This window comes from Lycorma delicatula, chromosome 2 (genome assembly GCF_047948215.1).
Source record: "Lycorma delicatula isolate Av1 chromosome 2, ASM4794821v1, whole genome shotgun sequence".
Taxonomy (NCBI): Eukaryota; Metazoa; Arthropoda; class Insecta; order Hemiptera; family Fulgoridae; genus Lycorma; species Lycorma delicatula.
This window is the reverse complement of record NC_134456.1, coordinates 38626159-38640214: the sequence shown is the minus strand read 5'-3', so window position 1 is coordinate 38640214 and position 14056 is coordinate 38626159. Positions and strand designations below refer to the sequence as shown.

The 14056-nt window shown below is 26.8% G+C and overlaps 1 protein-coding gene across 3 annotated transcripts in view; it reads left to right on the top strand.

Annotated features, from left to right (window-relative positions):
- The first annotated feature begins 2434 nt into the window (after nt 1–2434).
- LOC142318737 (uncharacterized) overlaps nt 2435–14056 on the top strand; it is a 53994-nt gene continuing 42372 nt past the window's right edge. For 2 of the 3 annotated variants that reach the window (XM_075355143.1, XM_075355142.1), the window contains exons 1-3: nt 2435–2581; nt 6634–6711; nt 10645–10777. In XM_075355143.1, coding sequence (XP_075211258.1) covers nt 6648–6711; nt 10645–10777 — 197 coding nt within the window. In that variant the 5' untranslated portion in view covers nt 2435–2581; nt 6634–6647. The remainder of the gene's footprint in view (nt 2582–6633; nt 6712–10644; nt 10778–14056) is intronic. The other variant, XM_075355144.1, reaches the window with a different exon arrangement.

The following is a 14056-nucleotide window of genomic DNA, read 5'->3' as shown; positions in this document are numbered from 1 at the left end:
AGATTTGATCTTGCTCTATCATTCAAATAAGTAGAATAATTCTTACCCTAGACATATAATATATTTGTGAATAGAATCAACAAAAAGGCTGCAGTTAATTATATTAACATAATTTTTTTATTTAATTTTGATAACAATAAAGATAGACACGTAGAAGCTAATGTAATGGAGTTTCTAAATAGTGTAATATAAGACTCAATGGAAAACAGGAGGAATATGTATTATTTCTTAACCAGTTTTCAAATAATTTTCACTTGCATATGTTTTTAGCATCAGGTTGCATGTCATTATGGCTTTATTAATTTAATGAATTAAAGTAACCAACAATGATTAAAAAAATTAAAAATCTCTAAAGTTGTCTATTTATATGATGCAATTTTTCATTTAAATTAAATAGAAAAACTTACAACTGATCCACTAAAAGAACTTCCTGCACAAAATAATAGATATAATAATCGAAATCGAATCATTTGATGAACATAAGGCTTAAACATAAATTAAAAAGTAAATTAATATGAAACAGTACGAGTTAAACTGACCAAGTTTTCCTCCTTTTAATCCTTGTGTAATTTAATATTTGTCATTCAGTGAAATAAAGAAAATTATAATTTTTTTTTTTTTTAATTAAATTATTAAAGCATTTATGAAACAATAGAAAACGTTTGTTATGTATTAGCCCCCTATGAACTGAATTAATATTATTGCACAGTACTTTCACAGTTGATGTGGGTTGTTACCATTATGATTCCTTTAGCAGAATTGTAAAATATAATATTTATTGACATTACCCACTTTGTAAGTTAATTTATGTTTTTTACATCTAATCTAAACTTTATAAGAAGTCACACATTTTAAGGAAGTATTGTAAGAAGTCCCAAGGGCAAAAGAGACCCGGAGTCGCCGTTCTCCTACCGGCAATTGTGTATGCTTGACACACCAGCCTTTCCGTCATTAATAAAAGAGAATCAGATTTAAAACTTTTAAAAAAGTAACTTTTTTTGGTTATTATTCTCATTTTTTTCCATTTTAGCTGTTATTCACTTCATGCGAATAGTGAGTGTAATGTGATTTCTGTAAAAATCATTCGCTTTTTACTTCCTTGTAAAGGAAGTATTGTGATCGCAAAAAATGTCGGTTTTCAGATTTCAAAGGAAATATCCATCCTTTTTGACCATTCCTGAGTCCATTTCGACTACTTTTGGCGTGACGTCTGTACGTATATAGGTACGTACGTATCTCGTATACGTATGCACGTATGGATCTTGCATAACTCAAAAATATTTAGCCGTAATATGTTGAAATTTTGGATGTAGGACTGTTGTAACAACTAGTTGTGGACCTCCCCTTTTGATTGCAATCGACTGGACCCAAAAGTGCCCAAAAAAGCCCTTCGGACTTTTTCTTAATTGCAGTAATAAGCCCTCAGAGAGCTTTTCAACGATATTTCGTAAGTGGTATTTATTTTCACTGGCTCCAGAGTTATAGCCAAATAAAATTTTAATTAATGAAATATTTGAATCTTACAAGGGGAAGAAAGCACATCGGTTCGAATTCGACGTAATTTCCTTCTTTTTTTTATTTAAATATATTGATTTATTAATAATTATTAACCTGTGATAGTTAAAAAAGTTTTACAATAAATAATAACTCAATAGGAATAATAACTCAAAGTTATTAGTGAAATAATATTTTATGTACTTTTTGTATTTTTATGTAAGCTAATCTGAATTATATCATGACTTCTAATAATTTCCTCTCATCATTGGTGTTATACTTTTGAAAAATGTTTTTATGCTTAATGAGTTATGTTATTTAAATTTATCAATTTATTACACTAAAATTTATTTATTTATTTAATTTAAATTTATCACTTATTTTTTTTAATATTAATTTTCAGCATCTCCTGTAAAAATAAAAATATTATCATAATTGTTTATTAACTCAACTATATGTTAACTATAATTAACATATTTCTTTATTACTCATTAAGTATAGAATTTATTACATTACATATACAAATTGCAAACATATTTTATTTTAAAATGAGATTATAACTTGTTATTTAAGGAATTTATTATCTGTATTATAACAATTTTGTGAAATAGTGTGAAAGTTATTTACTGTTTGAATAAATGCAAGAATTGTTTAATATTACACAATTTTTTATGTAATATCTTATTTGTTAAGTGTTGATGACACTTTGCATGTCAGGCTGCATTGTGCTTTTTTAAATTTTAAAACTATTTTGTGTATGTTATTTATATATTTTTATCAACAGTGGTTAGGAAACTAATATATGAGTAAATTTATACTTTTAATGATAAATCATGAGCAGTCCAACTATGTACAAGTGCATTTGTTTGTGTATTTGTGTGTATGTATTTATGATTGTATGTGACTTTAATGTTATGATAATGCAGGTAGAATGAGTTGTAGTGGGAATCCAAGGACATTTCTTATCCAGTACACTACTAAATGCTTTCAGTTTCAGTTCAGTCAGTTAGTGAGAGTGATGTGTACATGATGGTCCTAATATCCATTCCTAAGTGAATTAATAGGGACTAACAGGACATATACTTAGGTAAGTTCATTATGATGAAAATTATTTTAATATTATTTTACATAACATAATTATGTTATGTAATTTAAAACTGTAAAATCTTCTTAAATGTGTTTGTGATTAATGTAGAAATAAAAAATTATATAAGGAAATTTTTCAGTTTTTTTAAATATCAAGGAATAAGTTAAAATTTGTAATAATTACCAACTTTATTATAATTATTTTCAATAAATAAATTATAAAAGTAATTGTGAAGTTCTGAAGTGATGGGGTTAGTGCTATGCATGTACAATGTTGATTCCAGTATTTCATTATTTATTTATAACTTTTCCAAAACATTTTTCTAGTTACATGTTAAATAGACAAGCATGAAGAGAGGTTATTATAATAAATTTCAGGAGATATCATGTGATAATATTGCATACTGTAACACTTTAAGTGCACACACTCCATTATAGTTTGAAATTTGTGCTGTGTGAAAGAATGAAATTAAATTTTTTAGCATATGAAAATGTCATACTTGACTGGGATTTGATGCCAGGCCCTTTGAATAAGAAGCAGAGATGTTACTACTCCATCACTGAGATTGGCTTTTTTTCCTTGCATATGAAATATGATTTATAAAAATTGAACAAGCTTGTAAAAGTTTTTTAAATTTTTATATATTATATATTATGAATATATAATTTCTGCATAATTATTTATTTCAAGAAACAGAACAGAGCCTATTTATTTTGATTATTTATAGGGATTATTTTATTATTACTAATAAATATACTTAATAAATACATCTAAGAATATTTGTAACGCTATATTTTATTAACTCTCTCTGTATTTAGTAAGTTTTTATTTCTTTTAACTCACAAGAAATAAAATTTTGGCCTAGATTTAAGTTATTTTGTTATTTCACAAGAAATAACAAAATTTTGGAGTGATTTCAATATCACTCGCTGATGATGGTTACAGAAGTAGCTAAATACAGTTTATATAAATTAAAAAGTTTATTAAGTTGCCAAAGACAGTTTATTATAAAGAGTTGTAATGCACAAGTCAACTTCTTATAGTGATATCCTTTGATTGGTTTGCAACAGTCTTTCAGTTGCTTACATTATTTTGCTTTTTTCTTCCAATCTTGTGAAATGACCTTAGTGCTGCAATTAAGTATCTGGTTGTGCTAGAATGAGAATTTTCTGGGTGGTATTGTTTTTGTATCTCAATAAAGAGTGCAGAACTGATTTCTTTGCATCGCATTATTCATCCCAGTAATGTTGAATGTATTATATAAAGGAATAAAGTGGCAAATGGTAGACACTAATCATTTTCACATAAAAAAATAAATATAGTTTGAAATTCTTTAATAAGAATTATGGTATAATTAAACCTTCTTGAATACCAAATTTAAAAAAAATTGAAAAACTGACGGATATTTAAAAAAAATTAATTTAAAAAAATTTGGGATATATATATTTAGTATTATGATGCAAGAAAATTGATTATGAAACGCAAAAATACATTTTAATAAATCAAATGATCACAAAAATATATACAAAAATGACTAATAAAATAAATCTGATCACACCTATCTAAAAAATTTTTTTTAAATATATATATATATATTTTTTTTTTGAACTGAATTGCTAGACATTCTTTAATGTTATTAACATTTAATTAGATTGTTATTACCAGACTTGTTATTCAAATTAAATAATCTCTTTAAGAGATTTAAGCATGGATACTACTATTACTATGGATTACATGGATTACTATTACTACTATACTCGTGGCTCATATTTCAGTTGTTTTCACCAAGGCTGATTTTTTTTTAACTGAAGTTGAAACGAGCATAATGTTTAAAAAATGTTACGAAAAACCCAAACTATTCTACGCTTTTCATCACATACATGTAGTAAATATTTACCATGTAGCATATATTTACATCTACATTTAAGTAGACAGATTAATGCGATTTGAGAATCAAAACAACAGATTTATAGTCTTAATTAGGATTTGGTTAAGTAATATTATGTTAAGGTAATATAAGTCTGTAAAAGCGCACAACAACTGGGCTTCATGTATTGGATAATTCTCAAACATGAACATTTAATTTTTTATTTAACAGAAAATAGTTGTGTCGCACAATAATTCTGAAATTCTATATGCCCTAAATAAATTTTTGGCTTTATTTAGTACTGAAATCATTGGCTGTTACTTTCAGAATAAAAAACAACTTATTAATAAAAATCTTTTAAATTATGATTAAAATTTATCAATATTTGATTCTCCTGATGCATTTTACAGACTGTTTCTACTCAGAAATAAAATATTATCTAGAAGTTTCCATTAAATGTTGGTTGCAATTATCAATGATGATTTTGTTGACCCAAAATTATATTATTTTTACATATTAGAATGACAAAATGATTTTTACTCGTACAAAAATCACAATTTCACATCTTGGAATATGTTTCCTGAAAATTTTGCAAGACTATGATATCTAGTCTTCCCCAGAGTGGTATTGCATATGCTGCTGTTTTAAATTGCGCTTGATTAAATTGGCTTGGTTGTTTTATACTTTGTAAATAATATTTGTTAGTTTCTCAAAATTCAAATAATTCACCAACCGCTGTGCCAATTAAACTCAAAAAACAACTAGTAACAGAAAAACCTAAAAAAAAACTAATACCAATAATAGACTTTGGCAGGATCCTGCATCATCATTCTGTTTCATATTTTTAAATTATATTGTGCTTGTATGTAACTTTAATATAAAATATATAAATTTGGCATGTAAAATTGCATATAAATATATAAGTAAAAGTTGGTATGTTGTGTAAAATATTTTTGTATATATATTTTTGTAAGTAGATTTCCTAACATTTAATCTAATGTTAAGTATAACAGACATTAGGTTCTATTACAGGCCAAGTTATATATTTATTACAACTTTATCATTAAAAATGTTTTAATTATATTATTAACTTATTTAATTTTATTTTAAATGTTTCAATAAATATCTTTTATTATTCACAATTTTAGATAAATTTGTTTTTCTGTAAAATTCATGTAAAATCATAAAAAAGTCATTTAAATTTTTTATCAAAATTACAAGAACTGATAATGTTGTATCATCTGAATTCCAATTCATTGAGCTAGAAATAATCTCTATAGTCACAGTCATCTATGATGCTCTCGTAACAAACAAATAATTCTGATTTTAAACACATTAATAAACTAAATTGTTTTGTTGTACTGCTCCTCCTTGGTAATAAAGATAAAATATACATTATACTAGTTTATTGCTCATCTAGTCATTTTTGTTGTTAGTTCACTTTGTTTTATCTTTGTTTAATTTTTTTTTATATATTGAACAGCATTTTAAAGAAAATTATGTATAATAATTATATATATATATATTATATATATTGATAATTTAAAACATATTAAATTAATAAATAATATGTCATATGTATTACATATTATCTGACTTTTTAAATTAAAGAGCTTTAACATGTCACAGACAAAAAGAAAAGGAAGCTTGCATTATTTCCAGAAGACATCATTTAGCCAGAAAAGTATAGACAAAGCAGCATCACAGCAGATTAACCTTTTTATGGTTGTTCTGAACACCCATCTGAACAGTTCTAAAAAATCATCTTGTAATCCTATGTCCCAATCAGACTGTTCAAAATAGTGGATGATAATGGTCAGACAACATAGCAATCAGAATCTATTAAAAAAACTGGATTAGTCAACATACATCAGATTGCAGTATATAGAAAACATCTTGGATTACATTGAAAAATAGCATTTGAAGCTCAGAAATAATCTAAATCAGTCTTGAAATTTTTGATTATAGTATAGGAGGAATCAAACAGTGCTAGAAAGATGCCAAAAGTTTTTCAAGGTAGGAAAAGTGGACCTACATCCATTTAAAAAGAGATTATGTAATGGAATGCAGTCTTTTAAGTTGTACCTACTTCAATTAATTATTGAGGAATATTTTTCTTAATTAAATATTTTATTAAAAATATTTATCATTAAATAAACAAAAGTTAATTTATTTTTGTTTTCAGGAGAAGACACAGAAATGGTAGCTTTCTGCTTGGTATCACTGGTTCTTATAATATCAGATATCTTTTCTCTTGTTCATGGTGAGTTCAAAATTATTGTAGATTAAAAACATTCAGAATTTTAGTAACACAAAATTTAATTGCTTTATTTACTAATTCATATTATTTATATTATTAATATTATTTAAACTGAAGTTTAACCTTGCATTAGGGAAAATATATCTCTGTAGCCTGGAGGTAAAGGCCACTCTCTTCATTTTTTTTTAATTTTATATTAGAGTAGTTTGAAGTTTTGAAATTCACTCTTACTAATTCTTTTTTTCATCTCTATCTTCCATCATGACTTTTTCATAAAATACTTTATTAAGGTTACTTGAACAGATAGTATTGTTTATTTAATAAATCTTTGTTTTATATTAAAAAAAAAAAATGGATAATATTACTACAACACAACCTCCTGGTTGTTTCAGCCAATAAACAAAAAAATTGCGAGAGATTGTAAAGTATTGTACACTTGTGCAATGAAAAAAAAAAAGTAATTTAAAAAAAATTATTATTATAAAATTATTTTGCTCAAACAAAAAAGTGTAATACAACATAATATTGCTATGGACATTCAACAAAAATTTACAAAGAACTAAAAAATATCATTTCTTCAGTAGTAATATTATCTATTGTACAATAAAATTTCACAAAACATTGAAAATTAATAAAAAATGATAATAGCAAAAAATCTACAAAATGAGCACAGTTAATTAATAAAACTAATATTCTAAACTAAATCTTCCTGTAGTCTTCATCACTTTATTCTTCAGGGAAATCATTTACTTCACTGTAGTTACTTACGTTTTGATAAAACAGATGACATTGTGATTGTAAATATTTAAGTAGGTCTTTGTATTTTAACTGTGATATTGGTTTTGGATCGAAAATGGATCTTAAAAATGGTTTCTTAGTTTTCAAGCATGAATAATGGCTCTCATTTTTCAGTATAACATTTATGTGTTGAATAACATTTTGAATTATCTCCTTGGGTCTTTCATAGCAAGTGTATGCCATCTACTTTTATCTATTTCTACAATTCCTCCAGATTCTTGTTTTTTAATTGCATTAACTATGACTGTATTAGATATGTTTAAAAACATAACTTTACACATCCTTATTTTTACATCATTTATTAAACTATAATGAAAAGAATTTTCTTTTGGTTTTGTACCATTCGTACCTCTTTTTTATAATGTTACTTCATTGTAGGACGTAATGAACTGTGTTTTTAAATTGTGACCCTTTCTTGAATCCCAGTAAGCCTTAAAAATGTCATTCTGTTGTAATTCAGTAATTTTTGGTAACAGTTCATTTTACACATATACAGAGGCATAATTTCTTTTGCAGCCACCATTTTCAACCTTGGTGTTCAATAACTGTTTTACTTATACCTTAAAATTAGGTTAATGTGTTTCATTCACTGATTCAGAACATACGTCTGAAAATGTACATAATCTTCATCCTCTGAAGTATTTTCAAAGTCACTTAAATACAAGTCTTTTCTAACAAATGTGACTCTGCTACTTGATCATTTTGAGAGGAATTGGGAGAAGCTGAGGTTCTCTCATGGGCTTGTTCATTTGAATATAAAGGATATGGTTCATTTACATTAATTTTCTACAGCAACTGTTTTTGCTCAATTATAGTTTCAATAAACTGAAACCTTGATAATTGTGCAGCTAGCCAAAAAATTGAATATTTGTTAATTAAAATTAACAATTTCTAAACACATATTAAATACATAATTTAATAATTATTAAATAATAAGATCAATACAAAGAATTTATAGTAAGATTCTTCACAAATGCCAGGCTGTGACCCTTAATATGGATAATGTGAATGTTATAATGTAATTTCTATAAACAAAATTTCCTCCGATTTCTTTATTTACTTACTAATGATTCTGAGCATATATTTAATATTCTGTCTAAAATCTGATTTTTCAATTTCAATTACTCAACAATCAATTTCATGATAAGCTGCATATTACTGGCCTTGTAATTAGCCATATTACTTTGTCCTTGTAACTGGCTATATTACTTTGGCCTTGTAACAGGTCAAAGCCAGAATAGGGGACCTAAAGAAAGTGACACAAAGATTTTCATAATCTGAGTATAAGCCAAAGTACATCAAAACTACTTGCATTATTCTAGTGACTAAATAAGAGCATTAGGAAAAATTAGCACATTTAAGAGTTTTTTTGAACAGCTATTTAAACATTTGTGTTAACTAATGTTAAGACTAAATCTAAAGTAGAAAAATGTTACTTTCATTTTGATTTGATGTTACTTCATTAATTATTAATATGGACATAACTTTTTCAAACTATTATTTTAACAAAACAGATCCCATTCAAGAGAATAAATAATAATAATAATGATTTATTTTAGAATAAACTTCTATAAAATTATTAGAATTGTGAATGCTGGAAAGTTTAGATGAGCACTAATATGAAATGAGTACCATATTATAGTCGACTTAAAATTAATTACATTACATAATATGATTTTAAAATACAATAATATTGTTATGTTATAAAATTCATTCTTCTGACATGTTATATCACCTTATGACTCATCTCACATTAGCCACAACAAAATTATAGATTCAAGTTAGAGGTATAAAACAACACCATTTGCACATGATGTACTTAAGACTAATTGTTCTAAGAGGTATACAATGATATCTGCACATCTCATTTAATATTCTCAACCACTGAAAAGAGTGCTAAAAATACTATATGAATCACTTAAACCCATTTTCGACAAAAATGGGTGATGGTGTCCTTTATCTCCAGGCTACAGATCTGATATACATGGCAATTTTTTGTACACCTGTCATAAATGGAATGGGAATCTGCTTTATCCCAAGCATATCACTTCTTTTCTGCAATCATTTAACGTAGCAAAATGTATCTGAACTTTGGTACATTTTGTTGTGATAATTCGAATCCGTCAATTTTTTATAAGTGATGACAAATTCTTTCTTCTGGTTCACTTTTGTATTTTAACTATAAATGGATTCTAACTATTTCATAAGATTTCTATTTACTTTATTTTTTACACTGAGCTGAGATATGTACCAGAAATTATTTCACAGAAAAAAATGTTCAAAGTGAGATAATAATTAGATTTGCTTACTTTGAGAATAATGATCCCCACTGTACAACCATTCCCACTGGTGAACAGACTGGTGGGAGCTGAATATTCACTTTATTTTGGTGGATTTATGAAGAGTGAATCTGAGAAGAGAAGTTTAGAGCAACCAACCAAGGATGGTTGGTTGGCCTATTAAGACATTTGATTTAGTTAATTAGAAATAGAATATAAAGGCCATAGAGGAAGTCAGACTGTAATGTGTGAAACATATTGATTGAGGATGTAATTTGCTAAATTTTTTCTAAAGAAGCAACATAGTTAAGTTACAGTTTTAAAATCAACTAAGAACAAAACGAAAGAGAAAATAGCATCAAACCAATTAATTGATTAATAACTCCAACAAAAAAAATTATGCAGGCTTGGTATGCTGGTATACAACAGTATATTTACTGATATCCTTCCTAATAAAACAGACAACTGAAAACAACATTTTACTATTAATTTTCCCTAGTAAGCAAGACATGGGAAGTTTCTTACTCTAGTCATGTCAGATCACCACCTACTACAATTATGCTTTTGAAATCTAAGAGACCAAATATTTTATCTTGTATAGTATACTGTGGGTTTTTTGCTAAATTACAGAGAAAATAATTTCAAAGGAAGTATCAGAGTTAATATCTGAATTCAGAGATATTCCTTTTCTAGTGAGCCATTTCATATTAATGTTCTAAATGTCCTCTGCAAATATTTGATTTAAGTGATTGTTGTTTATCCTAGATTATTCTAGATAGAACAACAGAATTGTTTAATATTTCAGTACACAATTAAATTGTATTGTAAAATTCTAACAGTTTTCTTTTCAATATTTCAGGACAGGCTTGCCCAATTCAGTTTAATCTGACAGTAGTAAAAGTTCCTGGTATGGTTCCAAGTACACTTAAATTTCCAATTCCTCTCTATGACAATAATCCAGGAGTTGCTATAACTGCAGAGTGTTATCACAGGTATTATTAATTTTTAAAAAATAGATATTATATAAAAACAACTCTATGGGGTAAATAAAATCAAATGGGGGAAAAAATTTCATCAAGCAAAATAAAATAAGATCTTTTTGGTTACATTGGAGAAATTCATTTTTCTTATGTAAAAGAAAACAAATACTGATTTCTTTAAAAACAGATTACCCAGATGTCACCAATTAGTATTAGAAATATTTTAATTTCTTAAACAAAAATAATTTTTTAAATATTTCCACCTCATTGCATGTCATACATATCCTCATCTCATTGTGCCATGGGGGGGTTGCTTATTGTTGTTCCCTAGTTGAACAAATTGCAACATACAAATTTGGAAATAAAAGATCAGTATTATAAACTTATTTAACATTCTCAATACCATGAAATTTCTGGTCCAAATCTGTTGCTGCCTTTTCAGTGTATTTTATAATATCTTTGTAGGATACTAAAATAAATATATATATATATATATATATATATATATATATATAATATCTTAAAATTTTGTTTTGTAACTGTACCTTTTTTATCTGATTAATGATTTTAGAAAAATCAAAAAAATGTTTTGGTAATGAAATGTCAGGACCTTCTATAACATATTCTAGACAATCATTTCTAATTTTTATTTTATTTTATTTTATTTTTGAGCCTTATTTACAACACTAATTATTTATTTTAAGCCTTACCAATAGGAAATGATTTCAAATACATGATACTTTCTTTTTTGTGGGCTTTTCAAAATGTTATTTTCCTAGAATTTAATTTTCTGAATATTTATTTAGGTAGATGGTATTTCTCAGTCCCCATAGTTACTTAAAGGAATAAATAAGCAAAATAAAGTTTCTGTTTTTAAGATCATAATATATCATGAAATTGACATGTGATTTAATGTTTCTCTTGAAATTTAGTTCTGTTCTTTTCATAAGTGAGAAGATCAAAAAATTACATCATAAAAATAAAGGTGATAAAATAAATTTTTAAGAGAGATCATACTTAAAAAGAAGGCTTTTAAATGAATGAACTAGAGAATGATTGTTCAGCAAAAAACTCTTTTTTCCTGAACAATCATGAATGCCAACAATCAGAGCAGCCAATCAATCAAATTTTTTTATTAACTTTTTTTAATGATGTAAGTAATGGGCATCAAGAAAAAAATATTTAGTCATACATATTTTCAAACCTATTATTGCATACATGTTAAAGAAAGGAGCCAGCCTTTCTTTAACTTGAATGTTAAAGAAAGTCGATATCTGTTCTTCAGTTGTCCAGTGACGGGCATATGTATATATACATACACTTTTTTAGAGCAAAAATAAAATGTAAACTATATTCTATGAATAGTATTTGTAGAGAAATTTTCAGTAAAACTAAAAATGGAAAGACAATATTTATCATGAAATTAAAAAAACTTTTTTAATTTGACAAGCTTTTTTTTATATCTGTAGGCTGATAGTATTTCTTTTGTTTACATATATTTTTATTTTATTAATTGTGTTGAGGGTTTATACATAATAAATTAATTTTCTTAAACACTTATTCAGTGAGATTTCTTGCTAATGTTAAAATACCATCAAAATTTAAATACAACATTTTTTTTAAATTTAATTTTCTAATACAAAATAAATTATAATACAATTTAACTAATGTGTGATTAATTTTCCCATATCACTTGTTTTTGTTTTTCCAGGTATAAATGATACTATATTTGCGAATTAAAAATGGTAATCTGTAATAGCTCTATAGTAGTATGCTGGAATGGATAATAATATTAACAACAACAATAATATTAACCTTAGATTACAATCAAATTTTAACAATAATATTAACAACAACAATAATATTAACCTTAGATCATGTCTGCTGGATCGGATCCTTTGTACGCCTGATCTGAAGTTCGTCGTGTCCTAAAGTTAACTGAGTCAAGTTAGGTGACTCAATTCGGTGTGTCAAGTTCGGTGGTTCAGTACGCCTAATCTAGTTCTGTTTGTCGGTCTAGTTTGTTGGGTCATGTCCGGTGGGTCCAGTCCACTACCCAGTCTATATCCAGTCCAGGGTCAAGTCCGGTAGATCAAGTCCGGTGGGTCACTTTCCGTATGTCACTTTCAGGATCTGCACGGCTGATTGGGTCTTCTATCTCCCATCTGTACGCCTGATTGGGTCTTCTAACTCCTATCGGGTGAGTCGGGTCCTCTCCAAAAGACAAAACCGTCTGAAAATAAAACATAAAAGGTCAGTATTCCGTTATCAGTTTTAATCTTAATTTTTATTTCATATTACGTTAAATTAAAATAAACGTTTCAGTTGTTTTGATGGTATTTTAACATTTCATACTGCTTATATATTAGATTTAATAACGTGTATATCAAAAAAAAATTACGGAAGACAAATGTAATTATTAATTTATTATGTACGTCCCCGACACATTTAATAAAATAATATAAAAACTTGGTTTGATAAAATTTAATTGTAATTGGTTGGATTTGTGGGAACAAACATAAGTTAACATTACCAGCTCTCGGGCGAACCTAGTCTGTTAAAAAATAGGGATTACCTATTTTTTTTTTCATTCATACCGTTATTATTTTGTATATTATCAGTGAAATTTATAATTCTATTATTAATTGAAGAAATATGTTTATAAGATGTCTTTTTTTTTAATTGGTCATCAGTTACACATCTTTCATCTGCAAAAAAAAAATTATAAAAACATTAAAATAATACAGATTATTTTATAAATTACGATTGTATAAATTATTTTATAAATTACGATTATATAAAAGACAAATATTACCTAGATACATTTTTTTACAATTTAGACAAAATGAAAATATTTTAAAATGTTAGGTATGCAATTTATTATTCAGTTGCCTTTTTTTTTAAGTAGGACTAAATAGTATATATTTCATAGTAGTAAGAGCTCTTATTACTATGTGCGAGCGCTAGGATGTCGGTATAGCGGATCATATAGTACCTGACTCCTCGGTTCGGGTTAAATCTGTAGGAGGCTGTTGACTGGGTGAACTCAGGTAGTATCAATGATCCTGGGCATATACAACCGCCTGCACCTTGCGACATATTGAATGGCGTCACTTTATTCATGGAAACTTAACTTTCACGATTTCTGTGGCAGAGAATCCACATAAAAATGCCCATCTAGGAGAGCCTTTGGCTTCGCAAGCGTAGCGAAGGAGCGTTGAGTTTGGTAATATAATATTTGGTGATAAAGAGGAAAGAAGAAGATTCTAAAATCTGGATCACAGAAGCTGC